Source organism: Vipera ursinii (assembly GCF_947247035.1).
Source record: "Vipera ursinii genome assembly, chromosome: Z".
Taxonomy (NCBI): domain Eukaryota; kingdom Metazoa; phylum Chordata; class Lepidosauria; order Squamata; family Viperidae; genus Vipera; species Vipera ursinii.
The window spans coordinates 44,136,318-44,163,166 of NC_139517.1; the positions used below are offsets into that span (position 1 = coordinate 44,136,318).

At 37.1% G+C, this 26,849-nt stretch overlaps 1 protein-coding gene across 2 annotated transcripts in view; it reads left to right on the forward strand.

The window, feature by feature from the left end:
- LOC310648466 (heparan-alpha-glucosaminide N-acetyltransferase-like) overlaps positions 1–26,849 on the forward strand; it is a 48,061-nt gene that overhangs the window by 6,618 nt on the left and 14,594 nt on the right. For both annotated transcript variants that reach the window (XM_083376308.1, XM_083376309.1), the window contains exons 5-10: positions 9,904–9,973; positions 10,331–10,400; positions 14,440–14,549; positions 20,024–20,100; positions 20,553–20,583; positions 23,472–23,632. In XM_083376308.1, the coding sequence (XP_083232434.1) occupies positions 9,904–9,973; positions 10,331–10,400; positions 14,440–14,549; positions 20,024–20,100; positions 20,553–20,583; positions 23,472–23,632 (519 nt within the window). The remainder of the gene's footprint in view (positions 1–9,903; positions 9,974–10,330; positions 10,401–14,439; positions 14,550–20,023; positions 20,101–20,552; positions 20,584–23,471; positions 23,633–26,849) is intronic.

Genomic DNA, 26,849 nt, shown 5'->3' on the forward strand with positions numbered 1-26,849 from the left:
TATGGTTGTTAGTATATGGTTGCTTATGATTGCTTTTTTATATATATATACCTTGTATTTAGCTCTGGGAAGTCCGGGGGGGGGAGGGGGGTGGGTGGGAGGTAGGGGAGGGAAGAGGGAGGGGGTGAGGGGGGAGGTAGGGGGGAGGGAAGAGGGAGGGGGGAGGTAGGGAGGGGAGGGTGGAGGGGGATGGGGGTTTTTTAAAGGAAAATTGTATTGTAAAACTTTTCAATAAAAAAAAATATAAAAAAAATAAAAAAAAGAACATAAAAAGAAAATATATAAGCAGCATAAATGGAAGTATTATGTAAAATTAATCATGATGGAGCTTGATGAAAAAAATCTTTGACTTACAACAGTTTGTTTAGTGACCTTTCAAAGTTACAATGGAAAAAGTGAGTTACAGCCATTTTTCTCACTTTACTGCTGTAGCATCCCCATGGTCTCATGATCAAAATTCAGATTTTTCAGAGGCAACTGACTCATTTTTTTTATGGTTTCAGTGTCCCGGGGTCACCTTTAGCAACCTTCTGACAAGCAAAATCAATGAGGAAGCCAGATTCACTTAACAGCTGCGTTAGTAATTTAACAACTGCAGCGATTCACTTAACAACTGGGCAAAAAAGGTTTAAAATGATGCAAAACTCACTTAACTGTCTTGCTTATCAATGGATATTTTAGGCTTACTTGTGGTCATAAGTTGAAGACTACCTGTATCAACACCAACTGTTACAGGCCTCAGAAAAAGGACAACTACTGCAACACCATGGCTTCTAATCCCAGCCTCTTGAGTCAGTCCAGAAGGATGCCATGATTGATGGTATCAAAACCCACTGAGAGATCAAAGAAAGCCAGATGGATGAACTATCCCATCCCACATCCACCAAAGGTGATCAAAAGCATAATTAGTGCCACCTTCCATAAAAAGGGGAAGTTGGAAACTGGTTGATATTGTCCATTGTGGGCTTCTTAAGGAGAAGGCAGACAACTATCTCTTTGAAGCAAATGGAGCCACCTTCTCCCATAAGAAAATATTAACCTTATGTGGATCTAAAACAGGTAGAGGAACTCACGTTCAAGGACTTTATCCACTTCATCATAATGAACAGGTTCAAATTCTTCCCAGATTATCACTCAAGAACATGCCTCAGGTAGTGCCATAGAACCTGTACAGCTGTAGACTAACCCCAAGTGAATCTGAACAACTTCATCCTACAGTTTCCTAGGATGGTCTTCTCTCTGTCATGAAAGAATTGGAATTAAAATTGATTGTAGCAACAATTCAGTTTAAGTTTAAGATAGGACTTCATAACTGAGATTATATAACAGCCACAAGCATTTTCTTGTGTATTATAAAGAATGACTACAGTATGTGAATATATTCAAGTCTCTTGTGTATTACTTATATAACAGAGTCTGTGTATTTCATATTTGAGGAAAACTAGGAACAGTATTCATTTTTTATTTTTGGATTTCTGAGTTCCTTTTCTCTTGAACATTTCAGTCAAGATGACTGGCAATTCCTTGATCTATTATATTAACATGAAGTTCTAGCAATTTGGATTATGTATCTTCTGTTTTTCTTCATCCAACCAACCTGTATCTGATACTAAATAGTATTTTAGGATTTGAGTAATTTCTGTAGATTTCAATTCTTAAGGATTTGAGACAACGAGAAACAGGATTGTGCTTCCAGGTTTCTTTATTAAAAATATGTCAGTTTCTTATGGCGAGTCCTATTTGTCTAACCCATAACGTAGGTTCTCCAGTCACCAGAATTAATAAAGATTGTTGTTGATCTATTTTCTGAATGTCTGTAGAGCTTCTCAGTCATCCAGGTCAAAGGTGCTTTTTCAAAAGGCTTTCAAGAAAAAAGCAAAGGAAGTCTAGTTGCCTTTTGAAAAAGCACCATTGGGGGGGGCGGAGCCAACTGTCAGAGCGGGCGGCTGTGTGAACGGAGCTCTCTCCTCGCACAACCTCTCACCCAGTGTTCGCGGGGGCTTTTCGGAGCTTCAGGAGGTCCTGTAGGGACATCCGAAGTTGCAGGCAGCCCGGAGAACCTTCATGAGCGGCAGTTCGTGTTGAAGATCCGGAGAAAGTCTGATGCGAGCGAACCGGGGAGAAGGAGGCCAGTAATGGCCGACATGAAGATCTGACAGAGGGACGGAGCTAGCACGTAAGCAGCGGGACAACGGTAGAGCGGAGCTGACGGAGAGTGTATCCGAATATTAAATAGGAAGCGCTTGTGAAAGAGGTACTGGTTCGAAGTGGGAGCCTCACGGAGAGGGAATAAGCGGCGATAGAAGTCTTGAGGGAGGCGTTTGGCAAAAACAGCAAGGGAAAGAAAGCCGAAGACTATATGACTGTATTCTAGCTGGAAAAAAGCTACAACAAGTCAAAGTCTGAGCTTTGGAGCCTTAGAGACTGAACTCTGGATTGTCGGGCGTGGAAAGCGATCAGCTTGGTCTAGTCTGGTCTATCCTGGTAAATTTTGAATTTGTGAACTTTTGAAACTTTTGAAATTCTACTCTACTTGTCACGGGCGGCCATTTGATATAGCAATTTAGTAACTGGAGGTTTGTTTAGTGGGACACCTACTGGTCTTTGACAGCAGAGGAAGACGGAAAAGGTGCCAATTTCTGCGCCGGAAACGGGGGGGGGGGGGAAAGAAGAAGAACGTGACTTTGATTATATTCATACTATAGAATTTTATTATATAAATTGCTTAGTTGGTAATAAGTATCTGGTGGTAACTGTTTTATATATCTTTTGTCATAGAGTTAAAAGGTTTATATAAGACTCAGGGTATTATACATTGATAAAACGCTGTTAAAATTGGGGAAACATGACAAGTATCTCGGGAGCAACTAAGCCTAGCGCTGGCAAAAAGGCAGCAGCACAGGGACAGGGGATGGCCTCAAGTCCCTCCAATCAGAAATCTATAGAGGATATGCTGCAAAGGGAAAGATCTAACTCGAATTCCTTTAAAGATTTACATGCCCTTTTGCAAAACCTACACGAGGCAATGGCCAAAAACCACGAGGAGATGAAGAGAGAAATAGGCCAAATAAGAAACGACACTGGTGAATTAAAGGGGAAAATCCAAGCGATAGATGATAAATTTGAAGGGATTCAACAGCAATTAGTCAAAAATGAACAAAGACTTCAAGATATGGAAGCTAGAATGGAAAAAGAGGAAAAGAGAGTAGATGATTTAAATGAAACACTCCTTCAGGCTAATAAGGAATTAGAAACAACAGTCATTTTTCTGGAAGCAGAAAAGGCTGCTCATTATCTACGCTTCCAGAACGTTCAAGAAAAAAGAGGGGAAGATCTGTTGGTCATGATGGCAGAACTGATGGCAAAGGCACTCGGTGTAGGGAAGGAGGAAATGCTGGCGGAAATTGATGAAACATACAGGGTCCAAACTAATTATGCGAGAAGGCACAACCTCCCAAAAGAAGTACATGTAAGGTTAGTTAAAAAATCAATTCGGGATGAGCTTCTGCATAGATCTAGAGAGGAACCATTAGAATTTCGGGGCCAACCAATCACCATCCTTAAACAGATACCTAAAAGGATGAGGGATCTGAGACGCGGCTATCAATTCTTAACATCTAAACTAATAAGAGAAAATGTAAACTTTAGATGGCTAACTCCAGAGGGTATTCTTGTTACGTGGCAGGATAGAAGGCATAGACTGGACACGATAGAGAAGGCAGAAGATTTTTACAAACGCCACTTCCATAGCCAAGAGGAAGTAGATTTAGAAGATCAAGATGGAAGGGAGGTAAGAGAAAGAGATACAATACGTGTGGCAATGGATGGGAAGATCTTAGCTACAGAGGATAGAAGGAACAAATCCGGTGAGTTAACAGAGAAACATGGAACTAGAGACAAGGAAGAGAGAGAGCCCCGAATCACGAGATCCACAAAAACCAGAAATAAGTAAGATGAAGGGAGGTGAGTGTAGTATTATGTCTGTGAATATTAATGGATTGAATTCGCCAGTGAAAAGGCGGAAATTTTTTAATAGGCTTATTCACCAACAATTGGATATCGTGGCAATACAAGAAGTCCATATAAAGGAACAACAAAAATATTTGTTAGTACAACCAAGAATAGGGAACCTATTCGTTTCCTTAGACCGACACAAGAAAAAGAGAGGAGTGGCACTATATGTAAACCCAAAATTGACTGCAAAACTAATTTATAACGATAAAGAGGGTAGAATACTGATAGTCGAGGTTATAATAAATCACAGGAAGGTCATGATGGTAGAGATATATGCCCCAAACCATAACCAAGAACAATTTTTCAAAACACTTCACAATAAGATATGTAGCATTGATTATGAGGAGATTTGTTTAATAGGAGATTTTAATGCTATCCTAGATATAAATTTGGATTATATGGGAAAGACGCTTAGGAAAAAGAAGAGAAGAACTCTACCGAGATCTTTTCTTAACTTGGCTGAGGAACTAAATATCCAAGATGTCTGGAGGGAAAGAAATCGTAAGGCTAGACAATATACATATTACTCCAACCGACATAACTCATGGTCTAGAATAGACATGGTGTGGATGACGAAAGAAATTAGTTCAGAAATAGATGAGGTACATATAGCGACAGGTACTTGGGCAGATCACAATCCTATTAAACTTATCTGGAAAGGTTCCAAAAAAATATCCAGATGGACGCTTCAAAGAGCAATTTTAAAAGAAGACGAATTCAAATCTAAGATGGAGAGAGAACTAAGTTTTTTCTTTAAGGAAAATAAAGCTATAGACACCTCAGTACAAAACAATTGGGATACAGCTAAGGCTGTGATGAGAGGGGTAGCGAGGGCATATATGGTATATAAAAATAAGGGGAAAAGACAACAACGGGAAAGATTAGAAGAGGAATATAAGAGCTTAGAAGTTACACTCCAACAAGATCCACAAAAAGAGAATATCAAGCAATCTATGGATCTGATTAAACACAAACTTAACATTCTAGACAAAGAGAAATTGGCACAACAATTGAGAAACACGAAACAAAATTTTTTTGAAAATGCAAATAAACCGGGCCGGTGGCTCGCATACAAATTGGGAAAACAAAAGGGGAAAAACTGGATTCACGAACTACGAGATGAGGAAGGGAGAATATTCCACCAGGAGGAAAAAAAAAAATTATAGCCCAGGAATTTTATGAACGTTTATATAAAGAAGATAGCCAGGCAAGTGTGGAGAAAATGGAGGAATATTTTCAAAGAGCCAAACTACCTAAGGTCACAGAAGATACCAGAAATATGTTAAACGAGGAAATTCGACTATCTGAGGTGATAAAAGCTATTAATGCACAAAAGAATAATAAAGCATCGGGACCCGACGGTCTTCCATCAGAGATTTATAAAGAATTACAAAATATCCTAGCTCAACCCCTAGTGGAGGTATTTAACGCAGTATTAGAAGGCGCAAGGACGCCTAAATCTTGGCTAGAGGCAAACATAACCCTTATTCCGAAAGATAACACAGACCATACATTAATCCAAAATTACAGACCCATATCACTTCTTAACTCGGACTACAAGATATTTACATCAATTATAGCGGAACGATTGAAACGATTTCTGAATGATTTCATACACGCAGATCAAAATGGTTTTCTCGCTAAGAGACACACTAAGCACAACATTAGAATAATATTAGATACATTGGAGTACTATGAATTACATAGCGAACAACAGATGGCATTACTTTTCTTAGACGCCCAAAAGGCATTTGACAATGTTAAATGGTCTTTTTTGTGCCAACAGCTTAGCTTTATGAATATGGGTGAAAAAATTATAAATATAATTAGGGCAATTTATGACAATCAGGAAGCAAAAATAATTATTAATGGGGAAGCATCTAGCAAGTTTCAAATTCAAAAGGGAACACGGCAAGGCTGCCCCTTATCACCGTTGCTGTTTATATTGACTCTTGAAGTATTAACGAGAACTATAAGAAACGACCCAAAGATAAAAGGATTAACCATTAAAAAGGAAACCTTTAAATTGCAAGCTTTCGCGGACGATCTAGTTTTTATTATGGAGGATCCATGTCAGACGGGACCAAAGCTATTGGAAGAATTATCTAAATATGGTGAGGTTGCCGGACTGCGAATAAATAGAAATAAGACCAAGATGATTGTTAAAAATATGACCAATAAACAAAAAGGTAATCTGGCCGAAATCACGGATATAGAAATAGTCAAGAAAATAAAATATTTAGGGATTAACATTACGGCTAGATGCACTTCACTCAAAAAGGATAATTATGATAGTGTAGTGAATCAAATAAAAGGTGACCTGGAAAGATGGGGAAACCTAAAACTCTCATTATTGGGAAGAATCGCTGTCATTAAGATGAATATTCTGCCTAAAATCCTGTTTCTGTTTCAGAATATCCCAATTCAACTCGACTCTAAATTTTTTCGAAATTTGGATAAATTATCACTAAATTTTATTTGGCAGGGGAAAAAACCAAGAATTAAATTGAAATATTTACAAGACACGAAGGAAAATGGGGGTTTTGGATTGCCAGACTGGGAATTATATTACCACGCCGCGGCCCTGAGCTGGATTAGAGAATGGGTAATCTTGAGAAATAGAAGACTATTAACTTTAGAGGGTCACGATTTGCAATATGGCTGGCATGCTTTCCTATGGACGGAGAAACAAGGTCTTTTCTCGCATTTTCAAAGACACCGGATCAGGCAAGCGCTACTCAATACTTGGAAAAAAATTAGATCTCACAATTACACCAAAATACCGGTCTGGCTATCCACCCTTGAAGCGATAGTTTACCCAAATCTGTTTGATTTGGGTAACATAATCTCATACAAGGATATTCTGAATGAGGAGGGGGAATTGAAACTTAGGAATGAACTAGAATTACAAGGTATAAAACTCGATTGGTGGGCCTACTTACAAATCCAATCGAGATTTAGGAAGGATAAAAATGAATGGGGGATATATACCTCTGAAACAGCATTGGACAAAATATTATTGGGACCGGACTCTAAACAAATAAGGAATTTTTATAAATTACTTTTGGGATATAAGCTGTTTGAAGAGCAAGTGAAAGACCCCATGTTGATCTGGGCTAACAATTTAGGACATAACATCGACCTAGATACTTGGCAAACAATTTGGGATAGGAATAAAAGGATAACACTGGCCTCATCGTATAAAGAAAATTTATTTAAAATGTTTTACCGATGGCATCTCCCCCCAGCCCGCTTAGCAAAAATGTACACAACAGTATCTCCCAAATGTTGGAAGTGTTCTGAAGAGATAGGCACATACTTCCACACGTGGTGGTCTTGCAGTAAAACACAAAAATTTTGGAGAATGATTTGGATTTGGCTGAAAGAAATATTGAAACAAGATCTGGAGTTTAGTCCAGAACTTTTCTTGTTGGGAATCACGAAAGAGAAATATCCTAAAGATGTGCTATACTTAACGATCCATATTATCACAGCAGCTAGAATATCATTTGCGCAAAAATGGAAAAAGAATGAGATCCCAGGACAAAAAGAGGTTATTAGGAAAATTTGGGATTGCGCTGAAATGGACAGATTAACTTTGGAATTAAAGAATAAAGATCAATCAGACTATTATAGAATTTGGAACAAATTGTATCTTTGGATGGATAAAAAGAAAGGTCTCTATTAGGTTTTACAGACTAGCTCACTGTTTTAAATATTGTGGTATTTCACCGATTTGTAATCTAAGTGTATTTAAGTGTATTTTTGATGTACATATATACATGTATATATATATATATTTAAACATTGTAGACAAAAAGGTTTGTCAGCTCGCTGGTACTGTGTCCAATGTTTTTAAATAATAAATTTAATAAAAAATTTAAAAAAAAAAAAAAGAAAAAGCACCATTGGGACAAGATGTATTTTCTAATGCTATCAACCTTTTAAAAAAATATAAAGTGTGCAACTAGATTGCAGTTCTAAAAGCAGAAATGTTTAAAATTCAGTTAATGCTGAAGGATGTCAATTAAAAGAGGCTGATCAAGAATCTCTCTGATTGCAATATAAAAATATGAAGCAGAACTGGGGAGTGGTACAGTAGCCATTGAGAAAGGGAATGTTGGGATTAAACTTTGCATGAACCAGTTGGAATTAAGCATCCCCAGTTTTTACTCCTAACCATACTGTTCATTGGGGGGAGTATACGTAGAGATGCAGGTAGTTCTCATTTAGCAGGCAGTGACTGTTCAGAATGATAGCAATCATGAAAAATTTCAGCCTTAGTTACTACCTATTGAACTGTGCTTGACCTTGTTTCCCCTTCCCCCCTCACAGAGCAGTGATTGTCTAAACAAGTTTCCTGAGCTGCTTGTGGCACAGCATGTCCCTTAAAAAGTGCTAAGCAGTTGTTAACAAGTTCAGCTCTGTGTTCTTAATTAGTAGTTTAGAAATCTTCCACCTGCTGGCTGCTGCCTGACACTGACAAGACTTTAATTACTTTCACATTACAGTAAAGGCTTTTGTTACCTAAGCCACTGGCTAGGCAAACAGCTATGGTTAATGCATTCTTTTCAATGTTTATTCCTCATTGTGTGCCTGCTTAGTCTTTTGTAATCTCCTCTTCTCCAAATAATGTAAATGCACAAACGTTAATATAAATACAAACATTAATGTAAATATAAACTTTCTTGCCAATTATCTCAATTTTGGAGTGAGCATTCATTTAATTATTGAGTTCCCAATTCCAATTGTAGTTGCTGAATGAGGACTATCTGTAATTAGCCGAGCCTCTGAACTTTTATTTCCTTCCCATGTCTGAAAGACTTAAATGTTGCATGTCTTTGGAACAGGGCTAGTATAGATTGGACGAATGTTCTCAAAGTTTTCATCACCTCTCTCAGTTCAATCTTTATACTGAGTTCTCTCTCATTCCATAATAGAGGAGAGTACAGGTAGTTAGAAAGTTTAAATAACTCAGGCTTTCCTATCACCATGTTTCCCCCCTAAATAGAGTTTGTCTTTATTCTTCTTTCATGCAAGCTCTAGCCTTAAGAATATTTATGAAAGTTTTATTTCTGACTTTAGCATTTTCCTTTCCACATACAGTATTCTGTATAAAGATATCTTTTTGCAGCAAGAAATTAATAAATGTGAACTCCAAATCTGTTCAAGAAATATAAAAAGAAATGTTATAATAGCACATAATATCTTCTTAATTTACATGCACATCTTTTATCAATTTACTGCTTTTTACATTATTGGTATTTCAGCTGCTTCCCCCACTCTCCTTAGTTATTCTTGATGCTCATGATTTCAACGGAACTGTTTCCATTCCTATTGCTGCAATATCTGATGATTTCTTTCTGGCAGCTGTCAAAGCACATTAGCAAGAAATGTAGTTATGTAGGCTACTTTTAGGGGATTGTATGGATGCCATATAATCTTTATTATACTTGAACCTACCTTATTTAGTATTTAATCTTAATATTTTAATATGTTGTTACACTTTGCTATGGTATAATGTATAATCATTTTTTCCTAGCCATTCCTTTTCCAGGAAGCCTACATAAAAATGTTTATTACAGTGAAGACCTTTTATAATGGTTCTTGAAAGAGTTGAATAATTTAGAAAATTTGGTATTTCACAAAAAAGTTTGTCAAAATGTGAAAAAGAAATCTATTTTTTATGGATTACATTAAACAATGTGGTTAAACATGGGGACACCATGTTTTTCTTTGTGTTTGTACAAAATTTGGTTTCCAACCTTCAAAATAAACTAAAGCCATTTCAATTACAAACCTGATAAATATAAATGGACCTTTTTTTAAAAAAAAGTATGAAAATAATTGTTTTAGAATATATATACTATTGTGTTTTCTTTTATGCAGCTATTTTATTTGCATTTCTCATCTACATGGCTATTTTCATTATTCTGATGATTGGACAGATTTGCATAAAGTAAGTAAATATTTTAAAATGAGAATGAATTGGATGTATACATTATTTTTTCATATTTGCATGTTAAAGTCAGTTCAACCATTGAACAATAGAGCAGTATATTAAGATTTTTCCTAGAAATCTTTCTCAAAATGTATATTTTTGGGGTAGTATTTTCTTTATTAAGGAAAGGGCCTTCAGGGGGACCTTCTCCACTTACAATTTCATCACTGGGCTCCCAGAGTTGCTTGTTTTGAAAGCAACTTCAAAGCTTTGAAGAGCTTCAAAGTGCTTGATTGTGACTGGATAATGATGATTTTAGATGAACGTTTGTGGTACTCAAGACTAAAGTTGATTTTCTAAATTTCTGTTTTATAGCACTGAACAAGTCAGAAATTGGTTCTTCAAAAAGATGGATCCTAGAGAAACTGATCGACTTATTAATTCAGTAAGATCTTTAATAGTGGGATCATATAAATTAGTTTTCAGAGTTCACTCTGCTGTTTTCTGAGACAAATAAGTCGTGAAAGCTTAACTATATGGGCTGATAATTAGATTTTTCTCTACAAATGAATTGTCTTCTAATGAGCTCAATTGTGCACGTTGACCATAAAACCTGAGAGCTTTATGATCATGAAATAATTCTGTAAATATTCAGAATTCAAAACTTCAAAGTATTTGAAGATAACCTAGCATCACTGCATCTCAGTTGCTTTTCATGTAAGTGCTTCAGACACTAGTTCTATGATTTTTTGCTTAATGAGATAAAAGTCAATCTGAGTTTAGTAAAGCATATACCTGCATAAATATCATTGTTTCAGCCTAAATATGTTGAGTAATTATCATTGATATGATATTAGTACTGACCTATGTTTAGTTAAGCTAGAGAAGAATGCTATACTTATTCATTGTTATGCTCTAGAATGAGGCCAAATATAATTACGAGAGCACCAGATGTGTCTCTGTATTCCTTTTGCAATCTTAATTACCAATTGGTACAGTGGTGAATATACAAAATTAGCCCAAGCTGTTGGTGTTAATGGGCTCATTTGGACATTTAAGAATATAGGAAGCACTCTTAACCACGTAGTTGCTGTGGAGGGCATGACTAAATACCACAGTAAAATATCCATTTCTGAGATGGCAAATTATTAAGCAAAACAAAAGCAAATTGATGAGTCTTAAAAACCAATTAACTTTTCCCCTAGTCTTTCAAGAGTTGAGTTCTGAACTCCTCAATACCGAACTATATATTTTCCCACAGACAGCATAACATAGTATTTTATTTTATTTACAGTCAATGACCAGTAATAATACTGTTGCCTATCCCAGGTCCTTGGTAAGGAAATAGGTAGACAGAAATGCCAAATCCAGTCTGAACATCTGGCTGACTGTGTGAATAACAATAGCAATAATAATAATAATAGTAGTAGTAGTAGTAGTAGTAGTAATAGAGTTGGATGGGACCTTGGAAGTCTTCTAGTCCAACCCCCTGCTCAGACAGGAAACTCTATCCCATTTCAGACAAATGGTTGTCCAGTCTCTTCTTCAAAACTTCATGTTGGAGCACTCACAACTTCTGGAGGTAGGTTGTTCCACTGATTAATTGTTCTAACTCTCAGGAAATTTCTCCTTAACTCTAGGTTGCTTCTCTCTTTGATTAGTTTCCATCCATTGCTTCTTGTCCTGCCTTCTGGTGCTTTGGAGAATAGCTTGACTCCCTCTTCTTTGTGACAACCCCTGAGATATTGGAACATTGCTATCATGTCATCTCGTCCTTCTCTTAATTAGACTAGACATACCCAATTCCAGCAACCATTCTTTATATGTTTTAGCCTTCAGTCCCCCAATCATCTTTGTTGCTCTTCTCTGTATTTTTTCTAGAATCTCAACATTTTTTTATATCATGGTGATCAAAACTGGATGGAGTATTCCATGTGGGCATAACCAAGGCATTATAAAGTGGTATTAACATTTCACATGATATTGATTCTATCCCTCCGTAAATGCAGTCTAGCACTGTGTTGGCTTTTTTGGCAGCTGCAGCACACTGTTGGCTCATATTTGAGTGATTGTCCACTAGGATTCTAGAAAAAAAAAGATTCCAAGGTCCCTCTACTATTGAGCCAGGTACCACCTACTGTACCTGTGCATTAGGTTTTTTTTTTTGCCTAAATGGAGAATCTTACTTTTTTTCACCACAATTTCATTTTGTTAGATAGCGCCCAATGTTCAAGTCTCTCAAGACCCTGCTGTATCTTAAGCCTATCTTCTGGAGTGTTGGCTATTCCTGCTGGCTTGGTGTCATCTGCAAATTTGATGAGTTCCCCATCTCATCAAATCATTGAAGATATTGAAGAGCCCTGGGCCCAGAACAGAGCACTGGGGCATCCCACTACACACTTCCCTTCATGTAGGACCATTGAGAACTACATGCTGAGTATGGTCAATCAGCCAGCTATGAATCCATCTGCTAGTGATGCTGTCTAACCCATATTTTTCTAAGTAGTAGACTGTGTTCTACTTTATCAAATGCCTTACTGAAGTTCAAGTAAATTATATCCATAGCATTCCTCTGGCCCACTAGTTTTGTCATCTGGTCAAAGAATGCAATAAGATTTGTCTGGCATGATCTGTTTTTGACAAACCCATGTTGGCTTTCGGTAATGACCTTGTTTGCTTCTAGGTGTTTGCTGATTCATTGCTTGATTATTTTTTCCAAAATCTTCCCAGGTATTGAGGTCAGACTGATAGGTCTATAGTTTCCTGGATCCATTTTTTTTCTTTTTTGAAGATGGGAACTTTATCAGCTCTTTTCCAGTCCTCTGGTAGTTTTCCAGAGCTCCAGGATCTTTGAAAAATATAGTTCAGTGGTTCTAAAATCACAACTGCCAATTCCTTCAGAACCTTGGGGTGTAATCTATCTGGTTCTGGTGATTTGAACTCGTCTAGGGTGGACAGTTGGTCACTTACCATTTTCTTGACTATCTTAACTTGTGTTTCTAATGTTTTTTACGGTGTTGTTTTTGATAGGTTGGACTGTTTTTTCCCTTTGTGTAAAGACAGATCCAAAAAGAAATAAAGTACTTCTTCTTCCTCCCTTTTACATGTCACTTCTTGCCACATTCTCCCACTATAATGGCCCAATCATTTCCTTAATTTTTTCTTCTTTTTTATATGTTGAAAGAAGCTTTTTTATTTTTGACTTTTTTCAAAAATTCATTTTGAGCCTTAGCTTTCCTCACTTCATCTTTGCACACTTGGGCTATTTGCTGCTATTCTGTCTTAGTTATGTGCTCCTCTTTCCACTTTTTATACTTGTCCTTTTTGTCTTTCAGTTTATCAGAGAGTTCTTTATGCAGCCATGCTGGTTTCTTTTGAGAGCTGTTATTTTTCTTCTTCATTGGTATTGTGCTAGACTGGGCTTTTATAATCTCACTTTTCAAAATTTCCCAAGGTTCTTGAGTTGTTTTCCCCTTGAGGTTTCTCATCCATTGAATCCTTCCCAAGCTGTCCCTAAGTTTATTGAAATTAGCTCTCTTGAAGTCCAAGACTCTAGTTTGACTATGTTCTATTGCTTGTGCTTCCATAATGTTGAATTCCAATATTGCATGTTCACTCTCCCCACTCCTCCAATGTTCCTGTGGCTTCAACACCTTCATATCATTTCATCTCTGTTAGTGAGAATTAAGTCCAATATGGATGATCCCCTAGTTTCCTTTTCTACTTTTTGGGAGACAAAGTTGTCTGCTAGGTTTGCCGGGAATCTGTTTGATCTTCCACTTGATGCAGAGTTTGTCTCCCAGTTGATATCAGGGTAATTAAAGTCCCCCATTACTATTGTGCTTCCTACATAGCTTAGTTAACTGACTAGCAAACAGTTCATCTATTTCCTCTGGTTGGGTGGCCTATAGTATACACCTATGGCAATGTCATTTTCCCCCTTTTTCATTGACCCAAATGCATTCAAGACAGTTTTCATCATTGTTGTGCTCTATTTCTGTAGAGATGTAGTTATTTCTTATAGAGAGAGCAATTCCACTTCCTCTTTTATTTGGTCTGTTTCTTTTAAATAATTTGAATCCCTTTAGCTGTGTGTTCCATTTGTGGGTTTCATCCCACCAAGTTTCTGTAATGGCAACAGTATCACATCTGCCGTCATTTACCTGAATAATAAATACTAAAACTGGTAAATGGTATTCTATTTTGTAGCATGACAACTTTCCAGACATGTTGTAGTAAAAATAACCTTAAATATTATATAAAAACATTATTTTAAAACTGTAAAATAAAATTAAAAATTAAGAAAGACAGGAAACTGGTAGGATTGAAGAAAACAATGCTAGAAATATCCAATTCAATACAGAACATGGCATGTGGGAAAAAATACAGTGAATAGATTATGAAAAGACAAGACCTTTATCAAACTTAACAATTTTATAACTAGGTTTTCATACTTAATTTTTCCTTGTCTCCGTCATTTTTAGGAGCTTGGATCTCCAAGCAGAACAGATTCCATTGGTGGTGAATTCCCAGTAGGAGTATGGAACACTGCTTCCTCTCTACAGAGACTTCGTTCCCTGGATACCTTCAGAGGGTAAATTACAGTTCTGGATAATTCCTTACAATTTTTCTGTAAATATCTTTGAGGATATTATCAGCTGAGATTTATAGGTGCAGTAGTATTCACATTCATAAAGTAGTAATGACAGCTATCAAGAGTGGAACCCATTTGTCCTATTCAGTGATGCTGTAAGTAACAACAGAATGATACAAACTGGTACAATCTGGACACTTCTTGTTCTTTACTGTGATTAGAAACTGGACTCATCTCAGATTCAGTTCATATGCCCCTGAAGTAATAGAAATCATTACTTTGGTTTTGGAGGTTCTGATTTCCTGTTAGGTTGTTCTGTTGAACAACTGAACTTGCTCTTAGAAAAGAAAATACAACAGACTTAAGGCTCTTCTGGATGGGATTACTGATCTGGTAACTGTGAGCAACATCATAGCTGCTTGAGCCCTCATCAGACTTAAACTTGCCTACTTGGGAGGAGGGTAAACTAGTCTGCTGGGTTTCTCTGAGGAAATGAAAGAATACCTGTCTTTATTTTGAATACCTCTATTTCTTTGATGAATTTTCTCAACCTGTTGTCACTGACATAGCAGCATTGGGTAGCAATCAGGGAAATGTATCCTAACATACCTAGAAAATCCATATTGAGGGACACTATTGTTTGTTTATTTCTTAAATTTATGTGTCACCCATCTTATCAGAGATCATGTCAGCTGAAAATCCTTGACTGACAGGGACTGCAGCATGCGTTCTCAGCCACTGGAAAGGATCTTTGGTTTTCAGCTAATCATTGCATTTTCAACTATCCTATTTACTCACAAACGAAGCTCCCCATCTCCCCAAGGTCTCATTTGGATAAAAGGTGATTGAGCGCCTATGGAAGCCTTGGAAACGCAGTGATTCACTGCCTTTCCAAGTGTCCCTAGGCACTCAAACACCTTTTATCCAAACAGAGAGGAGATTTTTCTGTATGCGAATGCAACACTTCAAAACGCAGCGATTCGTTGTCTTTCCAAGTGTCCCTAAGTGCTCAAATACTTTGTATCCAAATGGAGACTTTGGGGAGATGGGGAGATCCTTCTGTGTGTGAATACAGTGCTTCAAAACCCAGCAATTTGCTGCGTTTCCAAGTGTCCCTAGACACTCAAACACCTTTTGGTTAGGATTAAGTCCAGATTAAATAATTGATCCTTTGGTTTGTACCTCCATCCTTTGAGTGACAAGGTTGTTAGCTAGGCATGTCGAAAATCTGTTCAGTCTCCAGTTTGTTGCAGAGTTTGTTTCTCAGTTGTTGTCGGGGTACTTAAAATCCCTAATTACTACAGTATTGTTTTTCCTGCACACCTCAGTTTACTGATTAGCAAAACATTCATCAGTTTCTTCTGCTTGGTTGAGTAGCCCTTAGTTGTCCTAAAAATTGGTTTCCTTCTTCTTCAAAATTTAGTTTATAGCCCTTCAGAGTAGCTGAACCAGATGTTTAACAAACACATTCTTCCCAATCTTTGTGAAATACAGCCCATCTCTTGCCAGTCCTTTCTGCAAATAATGTATAATATTTGTAATCCAAAGTTCTGTTAGTGGCACCATCTGTTCAGCCAAGGTTTTACCTCTAAATTCCTCCATTCCTTTATTGGGTTTTGTCCTTCCATTGGAAGTATAGATGAAAACACCACCTGCGGTCCAAAACTCTTTTGCCTTCTTGCCTAACTGCTCACAGTCTGTTGATAATTTTTTCAGGCTCTTTGTTGCCTTGTTCATGCCAACATGAAAAAGGAGAAAGAGGTAATAATAGGTGAGCTGAATTATTTAAAAAAGGATCTCTGTCACATCTTGATCTTTGCATTTGAGAAAAAACCTCCCTCTGATCTACAGATTGCTGATTCTGTTCCTCTGAGAAGTGAGTCAGTGTGTGATAGTGGCGAATATCTGTACAGGTGGAGAATGAGGGTGGAGGTTCATTCTCCGAGCTTGTGGGTTGCTTTCTGAATGTTTCGTTACTATGCTAGGTAATATATTCAGTGAAGTTTAGGGGATGTCAGTATCAGTGTTCTGCTTATAAGGGCCTTGTGTAGTCAGTAAGTCCTGTGATGGGAAGGTCATGTTAGGTGAGGGTCACATCAGGTGAGGATCTTGTGATGGGGAGGTCATATAAGGTGAGGGTCATTGGGAGATGAAGTGCTGATTTGTGTTTTGTGTGGGTTGGTTGAAGGTCAGTGCCATCACTGGTTGGCTGTGCAGTTGATTTGAATTCTGGGGGGTTTGTAGGATGGTTATGGGTCGATGTGTCTGCTGATGGAGTGCCAGGCTTCAATAAATTCATGTGCACAGCGGGCGGTAGTGTGGACAATGATTTTTTTATTGCTCCAATCGAATTGATGCTGTTCGATGTCAATATAGAAATTAGGGATTTGGGATCGTGGTAATTGATTGCCAGCTGGTATTTGTGGATTCTGATTTTCAATTGACGTGATGTTTGTCCCACATAGAATTAGTTGCAGTTGTTACAGTTGGATTAATAAATTACATTATTTTTCATCCTTCTGTATCTTGTTTTTGGTTCTGGATAATTTCTGGATATTCCTAGAGGTTGGAGAATTCTGTCTGTCATTTCCGACATCCCTTTTGTGTATGGTAGGGTTAGTTTTTGTATAATGGTTGATTGTGTAAGTTGGATGCTGTGTGTTAGAATATGAAGTTTTTTGGATAGCTGTTACAGAGAAAGACATCTAGCAGCCATTTCTCTTCCACTTTTTTTAGTGCTGTGGTGCCACAGTGTGTCTTGGCCCTTCTGAAGAGGGTTTGGATGCACTATGTGCAGTGGAATGGTTGCTTATGAAGTGAGGGTCTGGGTTTGCTGTAGTGAGTCAGTACCACAAGCCTTTTTTTAGAAAGGAGGGGGAAACTCAGCAGATTAGTCTTCTTTGTGATAATAGTTTTCTTCCTGTCACTGGAATATTTGGTGAAGACCCTTTTCCAGATGCCTACATGTTTTCTCCTACAGAGAGGATATCAAAGTTATTGAGCTCCAGTGGCTGGGACAGTCTTCTTAGGGTTGTTTTGTTCTCTGAGTGACATGCTGCCATTACTATTCCCCAAGAGCAGGGGTGTCAAACTGCCAGTCCTCGGGCCAGATGCATCACAACGAAATCGTGCCCACCCCATTGCTGGCACTGAGGAAAAGGTTCCGATACGTCGTGCAACGTCACGAGTTTGACATGTCTGCCCTAGAGCTTTGTTTTTCTTGGTAGTTGTTTCTTCCTTCGTGTTTTCAGTGTGAATACAGATGTCTGCCTTTGCTAAGTATTCTTCATTTACTCAGAGGAGTCTCAGAGGGGTTACACATGCCTCTAGACTCACCATTTCTTCTCCAGCAATCCAATCAGTTGGTGCTTGGTGCATGTATAATTTGAGTCCTCTATGGGCAGGAATAAGGGATGCGGTGGCTCAGAGGGTTAGGACGCTAAGCTTGTTGATCAGAAGGTCGGCAGTTTGGCAGGTCGAATCCCGAGTGCTGCGTAACAGAGTGAGTGCCTGTTACTCGTCCCAGCTTCTGCCAATCTAGCAGTTCGAAAGCACGTAAAAATGCAAGTAGAAAAATAGGGACCACTACGGTGGCAAGGTAACAGTGTTCCATGCGCCTTTAGCGTCTAGTCATGCCGGCCACGTGACTACGGAGACGTCCTCGGATAAGCGCTGGCTCTTCAGCTTTGAAACGGAGATGAGCACCGGCCCCTAGAGTCAGAAACGACTAGCACGCATGTGCGGGGGAACCTTTACCTTTACCTTTTATGGGCAGGAATATAAATGTACATTCATTGGAAGTCATCAAGGTGCTAGTCTGTTTCTCTATGACTTGTTACTCTTCAGGGTTGTACAGGTGCAAATAGATCTTCCCTTGTAGATTTTCTGATTCAGATTCTTAGCTTAATCTACTGAACAAGTCCCTGTGATCCCAGTAAATACAAGGAAAACTATCTTTTTAACAATCTTTTCAATACATTGGTCCTTATGGCAAAGAGAATTTTTTGAGTTTAATAAATTCAATAAATTTATTCAAATTCAATAAATAAATACATTCACCAACCTTATTTTAGAAGATTAGTCTTTTGCTCCCTCTTGTGCCTCATATTGAAAAAATATTTAAATACGACGTGAAAACAAATCAGGTATTCTTCTCATCTAATTGTATCATATCAGAAAGCCTTCTATACTCACAAAACACAGCTTATACATCCACAAAGAAGCAGGCAGAGAAATAAAAAAAATCAATCAGGACACACAAGAGAAGAGAAAATTTAGTTATCACTTTGCAATTAATGTAAAAAAGGAATAGAAAAGGGTAAATCCAAGCTTCCTTAGTTCAGTGTATATCTGTCATGCCCCCTCCTTACCATTTCATTTACTGGAGTTCCAAAAAGGAGAAAGAACAACAAAAAGGAAAAGATAGTTTGCAAACCAAAAAAAGACTCCTTTCTAATGCAAAAGGCAAATATGTAACTAAAATGTTTAAGATGTAGTAGGCAATTTTTATTGTGCATATTTTTTTTAAATTACCATTTTTCCCAAGGGGAAAATCTTGGAAGCCCCACCTCCAAGCTGAACTCACCTGAGAAACTTCTTGCTTCAGGTTTCTTCAAACCTCTTGTATTTGTTTGGAAACCCAGTAGAGAAATGGGCATTTTCTGCTCATGTGATTACAAGTCTTGAGTAGAGCTTTCATTTTGGCCCCCAAAACTATTAAAAGTTCTCATCACACTGGCTGGGCGAGCGGTCTAGGAAGAAAATGAGCATTTAAGATTGACCAATCGCAACAGAGATATATTGTGGAATGGAGAAGATGGATTGAATATATTCAGAATAAATATGGGACTAAAAAGTTTCATCTAGCATTTGAATAAGTAGTGGTTTTATATGATGTATAATTAGTTATTTGTTATTTGTTAGCAATATGATGACTATGGAGAGTTAAAGTACGACAGAATTTAATGTTTTACTTTTGGGTTGTTAGCATATTTTAGCTTATGTTTGTAATACTATACCCTGTATTCAGCTCTGGGAAGTCAGGGAGGGGGGAGGGGTGGGTTGGGGAGAGGGGAGGGAGAGGAGGGGTTTTTTTCTTTTTTTGTTTCTTTTTTCTATCTTAAAAATGTATTGTAAAACTTTTCAATAAAAAAAAGATTGACCATGCCATTTTGGCAGCTATTTTGTGAAAGCATTCATAAAATCTTTTAAGTATTTCTACTGGTCCCTTTTAATGTTACTATCCCACCCTAACACCCCCCCCCTAAAAAAATTCTTTGGTAATGTTTAAAAGAATATTTTCTCTATATTATCACAATTTGGAAGATAACAATATTGATCAAATCTATTAATTTAAGACTTTTTGCAGAACAATATATTTATCATTGTAACAATTGTAACAATTTAAAAAGTTCATTCAGAATTGTTAATATATGCATTCAGTGTTTGATTATGATTTTTGTTTGACTTTATAGCCTGGCACTTACAATTATGGTCTTTGTGAATTATGGTGGAGGAAAATATTGGTTTTTCAAGCATCAGAGCTGGAATGGTAAAATATTCAAAATCCATTTGTCCTCTCACTTTAATTATATAAAATGAAATTTTCTCATTTACTGTTCTTTGGGAGTTTGGGAGTTTTTAAAATTCACTGTTGCAACTAATGTTCAGTAGTTGTGGATGGGCAAGCAGCCATGAAAGTGGGGGGGGGAGGAGAGAGGGAGGGATGGGGAGGGAAGAATGGGGCCTGTATGTACCGTAGTTTGAAATAGAAGATTCAGAATAAATATTGTAACAGCTTCTTTTTTTAGCTTCTTTCACTTCAGAATGCTGCTACTCAATGTGGTGACCTTGTATTATGTGTTTTTGAAAGTTCAGAGTGTATTTGTTAACTGTTAATAATATTTTAGAACTAAATATTTTATTTAAGTATCTTAAGAATAGTTAGTAGTTCTCCACTGTTATGAACATTAATTGTCTGTTAATGTCTGTTTCTCTTTATAGGCTTAACTATAGCAGACCTCGTCTTTCCATGGTAATTCATGTTGATTGCTAATACCTTGAATTAAACTAAGTCCATTCAGAAGAAATCCATATGGGAATACCTCTCATTGGACTGTCAGTTTGGTCAGGACAAGTTGACTTGGATTCTTAATTATCTTAATAGTTACTGTTTCCAGTGACTTTCTTTAATCTTTAGTTTTAGTGTAAAATGGTAATAAGTAAACATAGTTCCAAATCTTTATTTTTAATTTTTTTTATTTTTTAAATAAAATTTCCAGTCATTTCCAAAAGATAAAAAACTTAACACTGCCACGCAGTTCATTTAACAGAAGGCTGCTCTACACTTCCCCACCATGAGAGACCCACTGGCTGTTTCTCAAGGAGAGGAATACATGAAATCCTTATCTCATCTGTGTTGTAAATGTTAGTTGCAAATGTGACATCACCAAGTCTTTTGTTGCTCTTTCCACTTCTGCTGGTTCAGGTTTCCTGAGTGGTCTATCTGCTCATCTGCATTCCATTATAGGCAGATGTTTCATTGCTGAGAAAGGACTGGACTTGGAAGTCCATGCACATAGTGCTTCTTTGAGCTGGCATAATTTTCTGCTGGCTTCCCTCTCTCCTTTGCACTAAGTTCTTACTTTTGCAGTTTTTCTCAGGCAATCTTAGATTGGTAAGTATTCATTCTTTCACAGTCAACTATATTTGGTATTTCAGTAGAGGTCTATTTCAATCTTTTTTTCCATCTTAGAATTTAAAGAACATTCACCAGTGACAATAATGTGATTTCACTGAGGAAGTTATACCACAAGAAGTGGGGAACATCAGTGCTATGTTATTGGCACTTATTCCCGTAAACTGTAACTTTCTTTTACTTCATTAGTGATTGCACTCTGATCCAAAAGCTTTTAAGCATGTTCTGACACAGAGCAGAAGCAAAACATAATGACTATAAATGCTCACACTTTAGGAATATAGAATATAAAATAATAGAATAGGAAGAACCGTGGAGATCTTCTAGTTCAACCTCCTTCTCAAGAAGGAGACCCTATACCATTCCAGACAAGTGGCTGTCCAATGTCTTCTTAAAAACCTCCAAAAACCCTCAACTTCTGGAGGCAAGCTGTTCCATTGATTAATTGTTTTTACTGTCAGAAACTTCTCCTTACTTCTAGATTGGATATTTCTTTGATAGCTTTCCATCAGTTACTTCGCGTCCTGCCTTCAGGTGGTTTGGAGAATAGGTTTAACCCACTCTTCTTTGTCAGCTCCTTAAATATTTGAAGGCTGCTGTCTTCACCCTTACTCCTTTTCTTTGTTAGACTAGACACATACCAATTCATGCAACTGTTCATCATATTTTAGACTCCAGTCCCTTAATCATCTTTGTTCTTTTCTACACTGAGTCTCAAGATCTTTTTTGTATACTGGACGCAGTATTCCAAGTGTGATCTTACCAAGGGATTATAAAGCAGTAATAACACTCTGTTCTTAATTAATGAAAATAGAGCTAGAAAGGAGCTTGGAAGTCTTCTAATCCAATCCCCTGCTCAAGCAGGGAACCCTATATCATTTCAGAGAGATGCTGTCCAGTCCTTTTCTTAAAAACCTCCAGTGACGAAAGCACCCACAACTTCTGAAGGCAAACTCTTCCACTGGTTAATTGTTATCACTGTTAGGAAGTTTCTCCTTAATTCCAGATTGCTTCTCTCCCTGATTTATTTCCATCCATTATTTCTTGTCTTGCCTTCTGGAGCTTTGGAAAATAAGTTGATCTCTTCATTGTGGCAGCTCCTCAAATACTGGAATACTGCTATCATGTTCCCCCTAGTCCTTCTTTTCTCTAAATTAGTCATACTCAATTTCTGCAACCGTTCTTCATATGTTTTTTTCTCTAGGCCCCTAATCATCTTAGTTGCTCTTTGCATTTTTTACAAAGTCTCAACATACACACTATATTATAAATCTTGATCTGTGCTGCTTTTTTGGCAGCTGCAGCACACTGCTAGCTCATACTTAAGTAATTGTTCACTAGAACTCCCAGATCACAGTTTACTACTCTTGGGGCAGGTATCACCTATTCTATTCCTGGGCATTTGGATTTTCTTGCATAAGTGAAAAAAACTTACTTTTCTCATTACTGAATTGCATTTAGTTGGATAGGGGCCAGTGTTAAAGTATATTAAGTTCCTTCTGGAATCTGAGTCTTATCTTCTAAAGTGTTGGCTATTCCCTTCAGCTTGGTGTCATCTGCAAATTGGATGAGTTGCTCTTCTATCCTCTCATCTGAATTGTTTATGAAGATGTGAAAAGTATTAGGCCTAAAACAGAATCTTGAGGGCCCCCATTATATGCATGCCTCTATATCGATATAGTTTCATTGAAGACTACACTCTCAGTGCAGTTGATCAGCCAACTGCAAATCCATCTGGTGGTGATGTTGTCTATCCCACATTTTTTTATATGGGGATAAAGAAGTAGGCTGTATATCAGTAGTTTGGGTAAAGGGGGGCTTTTGGATGAAAATCTGGAAAGTAACAGATACAAGGAAGGCTCTTATCAAACTGGTAAGAGTAAAAACAGAATGTTGGAGTAGTTGATCACATAAAAATGTGCTCCACATGGATTGTACTATGGAGCCCACAAAAGAACTGCTGAGAATATGAATGTCAAAGACAACTGAAGTCTTTTGCATTTTCTAGTAATATTGACATGAAGAATTAGTTTTCTGGAATTCGTTGTAGATATTTGGGGAAGAGAGGAACTGTTGAACTATTTCTCTAATATTCAAATAATCCTTTCATTGCCTTCACAAGATTCATGTCTGTTTATCTACAGTTTCTCGGTTCTTGGAGATAATTTCATCATCATGTAATATATGTCTTTTTCTGATTTTCTCTCTCTCCTTTTCCCTTTTAGGTTTGTATTTATTATGGGCACTTCTGTTTCACTGTCTCTCAGTGCCATGTTGAGACGAGGTTATTCCAAATGGCAATTGCTGGGCAAAGTCTTATGGAGAAGTCTCCTCCTATTTTTAATAGGACTCATAGTTGTAAACCCAAATTATTGCCTTGGACCCTGTAAGTGCTAAGAGATTTATATTTTTCATATTGACTAAAAATGTGCCCCTTTGTTTGTATATCATAATAGAATTTTGGGAAAAACTGAAATTCATATGGTGGAACTATGCACAAACCATTGCAACTACATAAGTTGCAAAAGTTACCTTTCATATTGTTTCCAAATCATTGTAACATTCACCCCACTTTAATGAACATAAAGAGGGTAAATCTAAGTACTATAAAGGGAGTGGAATGATATGACTTTGAAAGCAACATGAGAGTTTGGAGGATAAATTTATATTTAATTTAGGTATCAGAATTAACAGTTTTTGTTATTCTGATTCATTTATTTTTCTAATCCAATAAATCATTTTGGAGACACCTGGTTGAAAACACATTCTTTTTTCTTCTATTATTTACCTCAGAAGTTACAGAAATTAATGCTGTTTAGTAAAATTCTTTCCTGTAGGCATTGACCCTGCCCCTTCTCCCACAGTCTGCAGTCTGAAATCTTTTAATTTATTCATATTATCTTCCAGGTTCTTTATGCTAATCTTGGGTACTAAGAATTTTAAAAAATGGTTAAGGAAAGCTTTACACATTCTTTCATACAGAGATTTAGTACATATCAGTTAAATTACGTGACTTAAAATCCATTTCATGTGAGCAATTTCCAGGCATATACTCTTTTTTTGATCTTTCAGATCCAATCTTTATTATCAGCAGGTTGATACATTACATGGACAATGACTTTCTCTTTATCATAGAAAAATGTATATTGCACAGATATAAACATTATTTCTCTCTTTTAAGCATATATATATAGCACATTATATAAATAGGATTTGGATTTAGGTACTCAACATTGCTGTACTACAAATGTATGCTTCAACTGTAGATGAAATGATGATGAAACTGAACCTTTTTTACACTTTTTTTACAACTTTTTTACAGTCAGCTTCAAGGTGCTCTTATGCAAATACCAGAAAAGGATTTTTTTGTGTATTATGGGCAATTTCAGGCCAAGAAAAAGTTGCAAGAATAGTAGGCAAGTTTGGGCTAAATGAACAGAATGAAGCTGGTGATCACCTAGCATAATTTTGCCAGGAAAATCATCTCATCATAATGAATACATGGTTTGTTCAATAGAAACAATGTTTAGGCACATGGACAGTACCAGGTGGACAACAATAAAATCAGATAGACTTCACATTGCCAACAACACTGCAAAGGTTCAGTTGCATCTGTTAAGACATTACTGGGATTGATTATAACTCAGACTATCAACTATTAATGGCTAAACTGAAGCTCCAACTGTGCAAAGTGAAAAAATGTACTATCCTCCCAAAATTCAATATAAACTCCATCTCACCTAGGTACACCATAAAAATTAAGAATAGGGTTGAACCACTGAATCTGGAAGGGAAAGACCCAAATGAACAGTGGTGAGAGATCCAAGCTAATATGGAAATTGCTGGAAAGTATGTGTCGTGTCAAAACCAAAGGGAGCAAATAAATGGCTATCTGGTGACATCAAAAAAATATGATCAGCATAGTGCCGCCAGAGCCAAAGGTAATAAGGATGAAGTCAAAAAGCTGAATGTAATTTTCCAACATGAAGTCAGGAAAGACAAAAATAAGCAGTGGGAGAAGCAGTGTCAATGTCTGGAAGAAGCTAACAGGAAGGGACATACTAGGGTCGTGTTTGCTGTAGTGAAAATGGTGCAGTCCAGCTTTTCAACACAACAAGGAGTTGTTAAAAAGACTGCAGTGGGGATGTATTGAATGACCAGCAGAAGATAAAGAGCAGGTGGACATAATGTACGGAAGGACTCTATAGCAGTTTGACATCAAGATGACAATGATGACTATTCAATTAACAGCAAACATCTCGAAAGAAGAAATAGAATGGGCCATAGAGAAATGGCTGAAATGGAAAGCCCCAGTTATTAATGGAATACCTACAGAATTATTAAGATCAATGCACTTATGGATTATGGAAAAGGCACACGAATATCAAAATGATCTATATATGTGTTTTATAGATTACAGAAAAGCTTTTGACTGTGTAGAACACAATAAACAATGTTTGGCTTTGTGTAATCAGGTATTCCAATCCAACTGATTAGACTTACCAGATCACTATACACTGATCAGAAGGCAACAGTGAGAAGACTCTATGGCAAAACAGATTGGTTTGGGATCAGTAAGGGAGTAAGAGATGCAGTTTATTGTCATAGTTGTTCAATGTGTATTGCTGAAGTGATCATGCAGAAATTAGACCTGGAATTGATTTGAGAGTGAAGATTCACTTTGGCCGAAACTAAGGAGGACCTGGAAAAAATTATCTGGAAAATAAAGGACGAAAGTGAAAAAAAGTAGGATTGAGTCTTAACTTCAGGAAAACAAAGATGCAGATGGACATGAGATGTTTAAAATGAACAAGGAAGAAATTGAATTAGTTTGAGAATTTATCTTCCTTGGATAAAAAATTGCTCAAGGTGGTAGTTCCACACCTGAAATCAAACACACGATAACCTTAGACTGCACTCCAATGGTTAATATGAATAAGATCTGGAAAAGCAGAATTATTGATATAAATACAAAAAAGCACACTAGTAACAGAAACAGACTTCCCTATAATGATGTATGGATGTGAGAGTTGGATACTAAGAATGGCTAACCGAAGAAGAATTAATGCCTTTGAACTGTGTTGGTGGCATAAATTATTGCATATACCCAGGACAGCCAAAGAGGTGTGCTGAATTATATAAAACCAGAAACATCAGTAGAAGCCAAAATCAAAAGACTGTGTCTGATTTACTTTGGCCATGCATGCAAATTCATTGGAGAAGTGAATGATGTTAGGAATGGTTAGTGGACCAAAAAGATGGGACAAATAAAAAAACACGCTGGCTTGATTCCATCAAAGCTGATTCAAAGATGAACATCCGGCAACTGAAAGAAGCTATTCTTGACAGGGTAGCATGGAGAACATTTGCCTATAAAGTAGCCAAGATCAGACACGACTGAACTGTTAAAACTAAACTAAATAATAATTACATAGGACTAGGGGTGACTGATAGCACTCTTCCGATATTTGAATGACTGCCAATGAAAGGAGGGAGCAACATATTCTCCACAGCACCTGAAGGCAGGACAAGCAACAGATGGAAGCTTATCAGAGGGAGATCCAACCTAGAACTAAGGAGAAATTTCCTGACAATGAGAACAA